The 13,607-nt window shown below is 40.7% G+C and overlaps 1 protein-coding gene across 1 annotated transcript in view; it reads left to right on the top strand.

Moving 5' to 3' along the window:
• LOC124277558 (tryptophan 2,3-dioxygenase-like) overlaps positions 1 to 13,038 on the top strand; it is a 55,556-nt gene extending 42,518 nt beyond the window's left edge. Inside the window, exons 8-15 of the mRNA XM_046713273.1 lie at positions 341 to 454; positions 2,193 to 2,303; positions 3,366 to 3,422; positions 7,421 to 7,457; positions 8,043 to 8,198; positions 10,706 to 10,796; positions 11,104 to 11,317; positions 12,901 to 13,038. Of these exons, the coding sequence (XP_046569229.1) occupies positions 341 to 454; positions 2,193 to 2,303; positions 3,366 to 3,422; positions 7,421 to 7,457; positions 8,043 to 8,198; positions 10,706 to 10,796; positions 11,104 to 11,317; positions 12,901 to 12,963 (843 nt within the window). The 3' untranslated portion in view covers positions 12,964 to 13,038. The remainder of the gene's footprint in view (positions 1 to 340; positions 455 to 2,192; positions 2,304 to 3,365; positions 3,423 to 7,420; positions 7,458 to 8,042; positions 8,199 to 10,705; positions 10,797 to 11,103; positions 11,318 to 12,900) is intronic.
• The last annotated feature ends 569 nt before the right edge of the window (positions 13,039 to 13,607 follow it).

The following is a 13,607-nucleotide window of genomic DNA, read 5'->3' as shown; positions in this document are numbered from 1 at the left end:
ATCCTAAACTAACAATTTATATATGGAAACGTACGACTTATATACTACACGAGGACTTATAAAAGCTCTGTTCCATTGTTGAATCATCTTTTGAAAGATAACGTGAAAGCTTTAAAATGTTGAAATTTTATTTATTTTGGGGTAACAACGGTTGTATCCGGCTGCTATAACGTAACTGTAAATATTTGAAAATATGACGTTTGTATTATTGGTAATGTCCATCTTGTGTAATTATTATTAAGACAGTATAACTATGTGTAGAAATTAAGTACAATGTAAGGATTTGTATAAACTCAGTACAACGTTGTATTATCAATAACACCTGTTGTATCGCCGCCAGGAATCCCGCATCAAATACAATCAGCAGCACTACATGAAGGTGTTCAACGACCCCAAGTCTATCCGTCAACTTGAGGATTCTCTAGAGAGCCCATCGTTACTGCAACTGGTGGAAGTAAGACTATTTATTTTCAATCCGCTGCAATTATTACGGTATAAAACATCATTCATATACTTTATTAACAAAACGTAATGTATACTCTGAGAAAAAAAACAACTTTCTGTCGGGACCTGAAGAAGAACTCTTTGGCTATGAGGTTACTGGCTTCTGGTTATTCCGTTGCTTGTGTTTAGTAAGGGGGCGGTGGGGTAGCCTAGTGGTTAAAGCGTTGGCTCGTCACGCCGAAGACCCGGGTTCGATTCCCCACATGGGCACAATGTGTTAAGCCCATTTCTGGTGTCCCCCGCCGTGATATTGCTGGAATATTGCTAAAAGCGGCGTAAAACTAAACTCAGTCAGTCAGTCAGTGTGTTTAGTAAAGAGAGGAAGTCAGACACGATGAGATACCGGAACGGGACAGAGACAATTAACTTTTCAGAAATTTAAGTGGACTTACCTTGCTCGCACAAGAGAGAGAGAGAGAGAGAGAGAGAGAATACACCCCACTTTGTAATATGTAACAGGTCATAATCTGTTTATCTGCCTTTCAATCGATCTCTCTTTCTCTCACTCTCTCTCTTACTCTCACTCTCTCTCTTATGTAATATTATTAACTCTATGAACTTGCTCAGCATGCAGTTGATGAAAAAGGAAGTACTAGCTCTAAAACGTGACAAAGATTAAATATAGTGGTCATGTATTCATGAGACGCACCTGCAGGATTGCACTTGTACTGCATGTATAAAGTCATTTAATAACGTTAACACAGGGAGCAGTTATGTTAATTGACACAGACTATATTCAGTAGCAATTCCTACAGCGCAAATCACCAAATTTCAGCTCTAGTTAAATATCAGATGTGTTGAAGACAGCGCATCAGGTTTTCTAGAAGTGACCAAAACCACTGAAAGACACGTGGTATCATAGCCTGACCGTTTCTGGACAATGTCATCAAATGTTGAATCAGTAGTGAGTGTGACCACCACTGGCTTACACGCCAACACACGTCGACGCATTGGTGTCGTAAGACGACGAATGACGTTAGACGTGACCCCTTGCCATTCCTGTAGGAGACATTGTTCCAGTTGTGAGTGGCGCTGGTAGTCTTCTGATTTGTTGGTCCAATAGTGAGTGTGACCACCACTGGCTTACACGCCAAAACACGTCGACGCATTGGTGTCGTAAGACGACGAATGACGTTAGACGTGACCCGTTGCCATTCCTGTAGGAGTCATTGTTCCAGTTGTGAGTGGCGCTGGTAGTCCCATAAGTGTTCTATCGGACTCATGTCGGGAGAACATGCTGACCAAGGCAAAACAAGGATGTTAGAGTTGTGCAGAAAGTCGTTTGTAAGTCTTGCTGTATGAGGCCTTGGTTATCGTGTTGGTAGACAATGCCACGTGGTTGTTGCTGGATAAATGACAACGCAACTGGTCGCAAAACATCATCCCTGTATCTTCGAGCATTGAGGTTGCCGTGAATATTCACAAGTCTCGTTTTGAGATCGCCGCAGATTCCTTGTTTCTTTTGAAGAATAGTTCATTTATAAATATGAAACTTTCATTGGTATTACACAGCTTCCTTGTAATTGATTATGGTGTTTCTGGGATACTCCTTGACTTGTTGCGATTGTTTGTTCTCAGGCCTTGAAACGTGAAAAGCAAAAAGGATATTTTACTATAAAAGTTTATGTGTCCATGTTCAACCAACAAAAGTCAATAAAACACCTAATCAATACGTTTGTGTTTAACAGCGCTGGTTAGAGAGAACTCCCGGTTTAGCAGAGCGAACATTTAACTTCTGGCAAGTCTTCCAACAGGCTGTGTCCCGATGGCTGGAAGACACAATCGTGGGACCAGCAGAGGTAACCCACGCGATAGCGTCAAACCTCGTTCACCCTCGTCACTTTGTGCCATGATTCCTTTTAGGAACATGACTGTTCATCTGAATGAGTTCATATTATCCCTAAGAGACACTCATATAGGCGTTTAAACAAAAAGTTTGATACAATTTAAGTTAGTGCCCTTAACTTCCTTGCGAAATTCCTTGTACAAGCATGGGCCAACCCATGAATGTCGTAAGAGGCGACTAACGGGATCGGGTGGTCAGGCTTGGTGACTTGGCTGACACATGACATCTTATCCCAATTGCGTAGATCGGTGCTCATACTGTTGATCACTGGATTATTAACATACCGCCGCCATATAACTGGAATATTGCGGCGTTAAACACCAAACCAACCAACCAACTGGCATGGACGTAGGCTTGGCAGTATTTTATTTTACCTTTCCCTGTTTCTAAAGAAGGTCGATTGAACTGAAACAGTGACATTCATTTTACATTAGTGATTGTTTGTAATTGCACTGCATAATGTTCCTCACACCCAACACTTACTGGCAAACAAGGATAAGTTGGACCAGCGCAGAGAACACGTTTACGAGAAAGAGAAAGCTTGACTGACTGACTGAGTTTGGTTTTACGCCGCTTTTAGCAATATTCCAGCTACATCACGGCGGGGGAACACCAGAAATGGGCTTCACACATTGCACCCATGTGGGGATTCGAACCCGGGTCTTCGACGTGACGAGCCAACGCTTTAACCACTAGGCTACCCCACCGCCCCCAAACCCATTTGGTTTGTGAAAGGTACAGCAGATGTAGGCTAGTGCATGTGCATTACATGACGATGAAATTGATTCCGCGCGTAGCTGCACACGCCTTGCTCATAAGACTCTCACGTCGATGTAGCAAGTCTCACAACGCTTGATCGCGGACAACCTGGGACCCCTTCGCTCACAATGGCAAGCGCCAGTGGGTGGCACTCATACATGCTAATACGGGTCAATTGTCAGGTCGGTGCTCAACTTATCCTTGTTTGCCAGTACCTCGTATTTGTGAAATGATCCATTGTTACATCTCCATACAGGAAGAAGCAAACCCGGTGCAAAAGGAAATCATGTTGCAGGAATACCAGAAACAAAAGGTATATCATCCTCGACCATCCAGGGAATCATATGCTTTCTATCATGATAAATGCATTGGATCCGTCCGTCATAATACTCCTTTCTCACGCGTCGGCCATTACTCGCGAAAACGAGGCTCGGTATACACAATGTTTACTTCCGGTATTTCCGTCCCGCGAATTCATCGTCTGCTCGAGAAATGTCATCTTACGGCCCGTCACTGCCACAGTGGACAAGAAGTCTGAAATCTCTACCAGCTGTCGAATCTTCCGACATTGAAGCATGGACGACGAACGCATTCCAACAGCTCTCCACAAGAAAGCCTACACCAATTTCGTTGAATCTTACATTCACGATGTTGAAGGTAAACACTGTGAGAGAATTTTTGACATTTCATGTTTGGCGTACTCGTAACAATAGTAATATGCCTGTTTGAAGTGCAAGTACCGTTTTATTTTTCATCATTTCTGCGAAACCGATGTGGAATATTACATATTGATTATACATAAGGATATACTTTCAAAGGCCTAACTATGATAAACAATATTTACATGGATAAATGATAGTGCAGTTCAAATTATTATGTCAGATTCAATTCATGTGACAACAGCTTGATGACATGTAATCTTTTATTTAACTCATATATTGTTAAATATACTGAATATATAAATTTATTGAAACATCTTCTTTACAGGAAATTATCATAATTTGTGATTTTTCATGAAACACATCATTTATCATAGAGCCATGGTAAGAGTGATATGAGAGGTAGCCTATTACATGTATACATGTATTATACTAAACCAAACAGTTATGTTCCCTCGACCGGGCAGGTAGCCCGGCATGCGGAAGCCATGCTCAATTTTTGTTATTGATGATGGTACAAAAAAATAATTAAACTCTCTGAACAGTTATGTTCCATCAACTGAGCAGGTAACCCGGCACGTGGAAGCTATGTTCAATTTTTCATTTATCATATAACAATATCTACCTTTAAATACCTAAACCGAACAATCAGCTTTACTCAAGCTGTGCTAAATTCATCAAGATGTTAAGATGATTATCCAGTGATTCAAAGAGCTATGTTGTAATTTTCACTTGACAAATAAATTTTATTAGATTAATTAACTAACTCTTTTTATTAATTGCAGTGCGGACATCGTGTGATGGAAGCTTCATTAGAGCAAAGTGTTTCAAATCAATGAAGAAGAATGACTTCCCTCATACACTGAATACACAGTCAGCAAGATGTTTTTGATGGATTGAACGTTTCAAAGGAAGATTCAGTTGAAATAGAAGTTGAAATAGAAGTTGGAAGGTCTCAATCTGACAGTGACATGTGGCATGATTTCCACTCAGATAGATTGACATCTTCAAATTTCAAACCTGTTTATTCCAGAAAAGGTGACTATCACACACTTGCTGAGAGTGTTATGCTGAAAGGACTAACAATAATGTTTTCAAATGTGGTTTTGTTATAAATCCAAGTTGCCCCCATTTAGGCACATCATCAGACCGTAGAGTCAATGATCCTACATCCAGTCCGACATTTGGTTTGCTTGAAATAAAATGTCCATCAAGTGTTGACTCTATCACAGAACTGAAGTACTTACATCTGGTGAATGGAGTGTACAAACTCAGATTATCAGACAAATATGTCCTTGGACAGATGGCTCTATCTGGTTCTAAGTGGTGTGAAAGTGACTTTCATCTTGAGAGAATATATTTCTCTCAACAGAAGTGGGAAGATATCAAAATAAAATTAGACATATTCTACTTAAATCATTACCTGTCACATCTTTGCAATTGTAAGTAATCTTGTGTGTGTGTATCTACAGATGACATGAACACAGACCAGAGTTGGCATTTTATCAATAATTTTATTGTTTACATGACATGTATCTCCTCTCCATGGGATTTGAAATCATCAAAATATATGACTATTGAAAACAATAAAAGAAAATATTAAAGGAAGTGCAGTAATTACAATAAATGTTTCAAGTTTATTGAATGCTGTTCCATAGGGCTGCAATGAATACACTATGTGGCGAATATGATGCGTATCATGAATATTGGATAACAATTACGAATAATTATTCACGAATACAATATTGCAGATACAAATATGGTGTAAACAGCACTAAGTGCAGTCTAGATAAATATGTGAAATCGTACCCTGGCCAATACCAGTGACAGCTTCAAAATTTCTATTACATTGAACTTTATTGCCATGTCAAAATAGAACATTTTGAAGCATATTGCACTTGAACAAGAAAATAGGATCTTTCTACACATTCGGTAAATATTGTACATATATGAGAGATCAATGATGATGAAGTTGAATTTTGCATATGAACATGTTCATATCTTATACTGTTTTCATATCTATATAGATATTTTATGAAATATGTGCAATATTTCAATGAAAAATGTGTTTCATATATCCATTCCACCATCCCTTGTCAATGGTCACATATAAACATTTTCTTGTTTCTTCACCCTAAAATTCCCCTCAACCCAAAGATTATTTTTATTTTTCACACTATAGAAAAAGCATCTTTGGTTCACAAAATGTGCATGAAATTTTGACACTTCTATTTTCTGAGCAGTGGAAGATTCCCAATTAAATCAAGGGTTTGGGGCTTAAAATGAAATAAATAAAAAAGATAAAACCCGTCGGCCCGATCCATATTTTTTAAATAGTGATGAGAAATAAGAATATGTGGCCTCAGGCCCCTACGTTAAGAGAAATTGTGTTGCGCCATTTCTGTAGTGAAGTTTTTTAGCAGGTTGCGTGATAAATAGAGAATACTACACGAGGTCTCATTACATACGAATTATACGAAACGAGTGTCCTTCCTATGGTATCTGACCGAGCGAAAGCGAGGTCAGAAACCATAGGAAGGTCACGAGTTTCGCATAATTCGTATGTAATGAGATCGAGTGTGGTATTTTATATATTACCCACGTCTTACATGCATTAAAGTGACAAAATAGCGTAGTTTTGGTATTGTGGTGGTTTCAAACCGAAACCGGTTTCATAAAGAGGTTGCGGAAGAATTCTGTTCTGACGTACACTTTCGCATGACGTCACACTGTATTGACGTCACTACGCCATTCTCGTCTGTCTCCTTGGCAACCGACGTCACGATGCATGTCAGTTGTTATCGCCTCTCATACAGCCTCCTTCAGTAAACTACTCCGTAGCACCCCGTTTCTTGGTTTGCAGTTGCTTCACTCGGCTAACATCACTGGTCGAAACATTGCGTTTATGTTTTTCGACGGATATAATGTCTCAGTTCGACTCACAATTAAACAGCGACACGGCAACGTTCGCAATGTTTACATTCCCTCAATGCATCTAAGTTGTAGAACGAATGAATTCACGTGTTTGTTATGAATGAACAAGTAGTTCCGTCAAAACGTGACCTAACTGAGAGGTCATCGGTTATCCAGTCAAATCGTTAGAATCTCAGGTAAAGTCGTTATGACATAGGTTAACGCGATACGTCACTCCTGTGACGCACGAGATTGGTATGCAACTGCCCATACGTTGACCACGTGGGTAATAAAGGCGTATAGCTTCGTTTCCAGGGCTGTTCGAATGGGAAGAGGGGTGGGGGTGGGGGTATCAAAGCTTGAAAACATAAGTAAGCTTCCGACTGTAATGAAAACAAATCATATCTGCAACAAAAACGCCATTGTTGTATTGAGGTTATGTAAATATATGTTTTCATCCACATAAACAATATTTAGGCCATAAATCTCATTTTGTTTTGCTGCTGTTGCTGCATAGATATTTCTTCTCCATATATGCCAAATAATATTTTGATTAGAATGTCAAATGCTCTGTACCTTTTGTAAGTGATCGTAATTGTTATTCTAATCAAATGTTGCTCTGTAGATGTTGAGGAAGCTGAACAGCCTGTTAATTGATAGAAATATGACGTGGTGTCATTTACCATAGGCAATAGCGAAACTGTTACCCGAGGAAAAGAACCATTCTTTTCTTTTGCAGGAATCCTTCCAGTCAATATTTGATGAATCTGTCTACAATGGCCACAGGGGAACGGGGTAAGGCATACTTGTCAGTATGTACACTTGCGTTGGATCACTTGTGACCCATCAAAAGGCAAATCAGCTGCTGTCATCCTAAAATGTGACCTGTTACGATCGGGATTAGAATTGGTCTTCAGCAACCATGCTTGTCGTAAGAGGCGACTAACCGGATCGTGTTGTCAGGCTCGCTGACTTGGTTGACAAATGTCGTCGTATCCCAATTGCGTACATCGATACTCATACTGTTGATCACTGGATTGTCTGGTCCAGATTCGATTATTTACAGACCGCCGCCATAAAGCTGGAATATTGTTGACTGTGGCGTTTAACAACCAATCGACCATCCCAAACTTACATATAATTTTTTACTTGTTGTTAATAAACAAAATCATGTTCTATATTGTCCCATAATCTCCAGGTCAATTTGGTCACAAACAAGCAATTACTCGTCTTCAACTATATGCCACAAGTTGTCCTGTTCATTGTGAAGGGTTATATGCCTGTCGGGATACGAGGGTTCGAATCCCGTACTCGCCTTCATGTTGATCCTAGCAACGATCCTATGACGTGGAGGATATAACCGATGTATCTTGTTTCAGGTGAACGTCGGTTGAGCCACAAAGCCTTCCAGGGGGCGATGTTTATCTCCTTGTACAGAGACGAGGCTCGGTTTAACCAGCCTTATAAACTCATCACGTTGTTGATGGACATCGATTCCCTCATGACAAAATGGAGATGTAAGTTTTACAACTCCTCCTTAACATATATGGACCCCACAAAGTTAATCAGCGCTACCTATATATTCCCATGTAACCTTCTGAAGCCCCGTTATGATATTGCTCAAATATTGCTAAAAGTGGCGTTAAACCAGACACATTCACTCACCCTTATTCAATGAAGAAATAAACTAGGAACGCTATAATTAACAATATATCAGCTATTTAGCGTTGACCAATTCAATATACTCAGCAGCAAACCGTAAGTACGAATTCAAAATTAGATTTCAGGCACTGTAATCAAACCATTACAGAAATAGACATAACAATAGACGCACAATTTCAAGACATTACGTGAACGTTTGCATCCATTCAGACTCTTGAATTCAGTATCTAATGTGACCACCACGAGCGGCAATAACTGCAGCCCAGCGTCTATGCATGGAGTGCACCAATCGATTGATGAAGGCCATTGGCACCTTGAACCACACTCTGAGAAAGGCCTGGCGCAATAAATCGGCTGTGTTCGGCCTTGGTATGACATTATTCAATCTCCTCTGAATTTCATCCCAAAGATGTTCAACTGGGTGTAAATCAGGACTAGGGGCTGGCCACTGCATAATGCTGACACCTTTCCGCTGTAGGAAGTCCCGTGTAGCTCTGGCAGTATGGGCCCGGGCGTTATCACGCTGGAAAATGTTGTTCCGGTGACATACGAAATGTGGTATGACGTGAGGTCTGAGAGCTTGGTTGATGTAGCGCACCGCTGTGATGCCGCCTCTTCTCCCTGGACCAAGGTTCTGGAACACCACAGGACCCACTCTCTGGTTCAGGCCTATTCCACCCCATACCATGATGCGTGCACCTCCCCATGAGTCTCTTTCCATAACACATTGGTCTGAGTAACGCTGGGCACGTCGTCGCCATATTCTTGTTCTGCCAGCTGCAGTTGATACGCAGTACCGACTCTCATCTGTGAACAGAACAGTTCTCCATTGCCTGTATCGCCTGTTTTGGTTTTGTAGAGCAAACTGTAGACGTTCACGCCGATGACGAGGGGTGAGGATAGGTCCACGGTAAGGTCTACGGCAATAGAGGTTCCCGCTGTTAAGACGTCGGCGTACTGTATCAGTACTGATTGGTCTTCCGTGTGTTCCCACTGTCTGGCGTGCTGTTCGGATGCCTGCATGAAGGGATTCTGTACATGTCGCACAACATGGCGGTCTTGTCGTCTTGTGGTCACCCTTCGTCTGCCAGTACGGGGGCGATCATTTGTGGTGTTGGTGGCCCGGAAACGTTGCTGCAGCATGTAGATGGTCCGAACGTTGACCTGGAAGTGATTGGCAACGGCTTGTGCAGTGTGGCCAGCTTCAAGTCTTCCTAGCGCCTGGTTCCTCTGAGCTGTCGTGAGAAAGGGCATCCTGCTGACGGTGTAATATGATTGTTTCAACTAGGTTTGGGGTTGCATTTTATAGGGCTGGTCCTTGTGAACAGCACATGCAGCATGAGTTGCATGATTAACATGGAGAACATCGTACCATCTCCGAGATCAGGTTGCGTTTTTAAGACCATTTCCTGAGTTCCATTCTGAGTTTGGAAAGAGATGTTGTCATAAATATACAATCAAAACATTAAATGAGTTTACAGTTATCCGTTTCTGCGAAGGAAAATTCCAAACTGACGTTTCTTTTGCTGCTTAGTGTACTTCGAGTCTGGACCAGATAAGCCAGTATGAGCACGCAGTCAGTCAAATCACCGAGACTGACCATCCAATCCACAGATGGACTATTTCGACAAGAATGATTGTAGGAGACCATTTCTTTACTTCAAGCCCACACGAGGCACATATTAAGATCACTTTAAATATAGTATTGTGTTTATTTTTCTTTTCTTGTTTGTGGAACAAATTTTCCTGATCGTCTTTAAAGCGACATTAAAAAATGTATATACACCTAACACAACACATTCACAAATATATAGACACTTAAAACGACATATTTCGTAACACGTCATCGACAATAGCCATTTGACCAAGCAATTGCTGTCTCAGTCTGCTTGTTGCAACGCTTGCATGTCTGAATTTTAATTGAGATAATTCTATGGATATGGGGCGGTGGGGTAGCCTAGTAGTCCTTCGTCACGCCGAAGACCCGGGTTAGATTCCCCACATGGGCACAATTTGTGAAGCCCATTTCTGGTGTCCCCGCCGTGATGTTGCTGGAATTTTGCTAAAAGCGGCGTAAAACCAAACTCAGTCAGTCAGTCTTTGGATACTACAACTTCTGTATTACAGTGAGTGCATTATTTCGAGGTAGATATCAAGCGATGTAGCACTCACTGAAATGAAAATGTTGACAATGTGTTTCCACAGAATTATCTCCCCTGTTCATCCATTTTTGGTGTCTCCCGTCGTGATGTTGCTGGAAAATCACAAAAAGAGGCGTCACATTATTTTGCCCTTGTAGTATAGTTATATTAGTTTACCATAGATGTATGAACGTGAGTCAGAATGAGATTTGTGTTTACAGACAATCACGTTATGATGGTGCAGCGTATGATCGGCAGCAAAGTCGGCACTGGAGGTTCCTCGGGGTATCAGTACTTGCGATCCACAATAAGGTAATAATAGTATAAATTGTACAAATGGCAAACATGGTATAGTGTTTATATACTCAAAATATAATGTCACGCTACAAAAGAAAAATGGGAATAATACGCATCAGGAAAATTGAATTGAATTTTCGCAACTGTAAATTTTCATTGTCAAGTTTCAGTGTCAATTTCCAGACCACTAGCAAATGTCTTCCTGATGTAAATAAACACACGTATGCAGATATACACACGTGTTTATATAGGTGCTTGTGATTGCCATATAAGTCTACTGAGTTGATTGATCACGGCAGCTAACAACAGACTTCTATTTCAGCGACAGATACAAGGTATTCTTGGACCTGTTCAACCTTTCAACCTTCTTAGTGCCCAGAGCATACATTCCAAAACTGAGCAGTCGGTTGAAGCGGCGATTGAGCGTGCTTTCAGCTGACCAATTAATGGACGACATTAACGGAGACGAGAACGAGCTGACCAATGGGGACAGAGACTCAGAGTCGGCCGATGAAAGGACACTTGTTGACGGAGTGGTCAGTTTCTCTCTTGGAGACTGAAGACAGTGCAACCAAATATTCCAAATATTTCATATGTATGCAGCCAAATATTTCATGTGAATCCTGTTAAATATGCCATGTGTATATTGCCAAATATTCCATGAGTATACTGCCAAATATTTTATATGTATACTGTCAGATTTTCCAAGTGTATATTTATAATATTTCATGTAAACATGGCCACACATTTCATGTGTATGCTCATGTGTACATCATACAATATTTCATTGGTATACTGTGAATTATTTCATGTGTAAACTATCCAATATTTCATGTGTTTACTGTGAAATATTCCATGTGTATACATGTTTTGTAGCCAAACATATATGAAATATTGTTTACTAGTTATATACTGTGAAATATTAATTGTATTTACTGTGGAATATTTTGTGTGTGAGGTGCACAATGTTTCATGTGTATATGGCCAAATATTTCATGCATATACTGTGACATATTTCATTTATATGCTGTTCCACGTGTAACTTGCCAAATATTCCATGCGTACATACTGCCAAACATGACAGACATCGTCACACGAGCCGTTCTCAGCGACTATCATTAGGGGTCGACAATTGTATGGGATTGGTGTGGGTGGAGGGGCTGCAATGCATAGGAAATACTGATAGTGGGTTGAAAGCCTTGATTAGAAGCCTGCGTACACAGCACGCTCAGGACACAGTTGATATGAATGACTTAACAGTTAGTTTACATAGGAGTGATGAGCGATGGGGTAGCCTAGTGGTTAAAGCGTTCGCTCGTCACGCTGAAGACCAGGAATTCCCCACATGGGTACATTGGGTGAAGCCCATTTCTGGTGTCCCCCGCCGTGATATTGCTGGAATATTTTCAAAAAGCGGCCTGACACTAAACTAAACCCACTCACTCACAAACTCACTCACTCACTCACAAACTCACTCACAGTATGGCTGCATCATTTAGACATCATTTAGCACATCTATACGGAATCTAGGATGATGAAACATGTCAGTAAATACTGGATGCAGTCATTTTATGAAGACAAATTGATGTTTTTCTTAAAACCATGATGATTGTTTCCTCTGAAATCAGGACAAAGAAAATGAGAAACGTTATAAAGGTTATGGGAAGTAAACTTAATGCGCGCTTATAAACTTAAAGGCGATTCGGGAGTCAAATGAACACAATTGAACATCGCTATCGCAGTATGATTTGTTAATTTTAATTTTTCTTGCACGGTCCCGCCCGGTTTAATGACGATTCAATGTACATGCCTATCCAGTTGTATGGATGTTGAAGTTTTAAATTATTAACAGTACGCATGTGTAATAAATATGCAAATGCAGTTGTATAATGTTTTCATGTCATGATCGTAAACGTGATTTACATAACATCAAAACATATTAAGCTAATAAACAATTCTGTGATCTAGCGTCCAATTGCACAAAGCGAGATTATCGTACTGGCTGCGGTGAAGCTATGCAAAACATACTACACGATTGCCATTGTTTGAATAAATGTAATTTATATAAACTGAACCCGGTGAATGTCGTCACTGATGCAGTGTGTTATTGATTGTTTAGACCACAATTCTCCATCACGATGACAACTGCAAATGCTCGAAACTGGACCAGCCAATCCAGTGATCGATAATGTGCTCAACGACCCATGTCGTGGGGTCATGGTGGTGACACGCAATCAAGTAAAACATGAAGCCTGGCCACTCTATCTATTTTGTCTACTTTAACGAGCATCATAGATTTTGGAGGACCTCTAATCCCAAATGGGGCGTCTTCCCTTTATATATGGGGTTAGCCTAGTGGTTAAAGCGTTCGCTCGTCCCACCGAAGACCCGGGTTCGATTCTCCACACGGGTACAATGTGTGAAGCCCATTTCCGGTGCGCTCTGTAATATATACCTCATTCCGATTACCGCATAGTTAAATAAGAACTGCATCATGCATTTCGGGTAGCGTGTAGATAGCACGTGTCCCTTCAAGTGCAAGACTATCATCTGTAAGCGCAGATATTGGGAGTTACTAAAAAGTTCCCCCTTTCTTCAATGTGTAATTAAAGTGCCACATGTTTTTCTAGCATACAGAAGAATAAGTAATGATGTGACGCGTTCTGTCGCAATGCCCTTGTTGGACAGAGGTTGGTAAGGTACGAACCTTTATCCTTGTGTATATGCAGGAATTCTTCCCACGGTGCTGAGGGGTACCTTCAAACCTTTCGATAAGAAAGATAAAATTGTGCAATCTGGTTGTGAAATAACGTCTCCTATTTAGAA

This window comes from Haliotis rubra, unplaced genomic scaffold (assembly GCF_003918875.1).
Source record: "Haliotis rubra isolate DU_JTF1 unplaced genomic scaffold, ASM391887v1 Scf223, whole genome shotgun sequence".
In the NCBI taxonomy this organism is placed as follows: Eukaryota; Metazoa; Mollusca; class Gastropoda; order Lepetellida; family Haliotidae; genus Haliotis; species Haliotis rubra.
The sequence above is the reverse complement of the archived record's forward strand: the minus strand, read 5'-3'. Positions and strand labels throughout refer to the sequence as shown.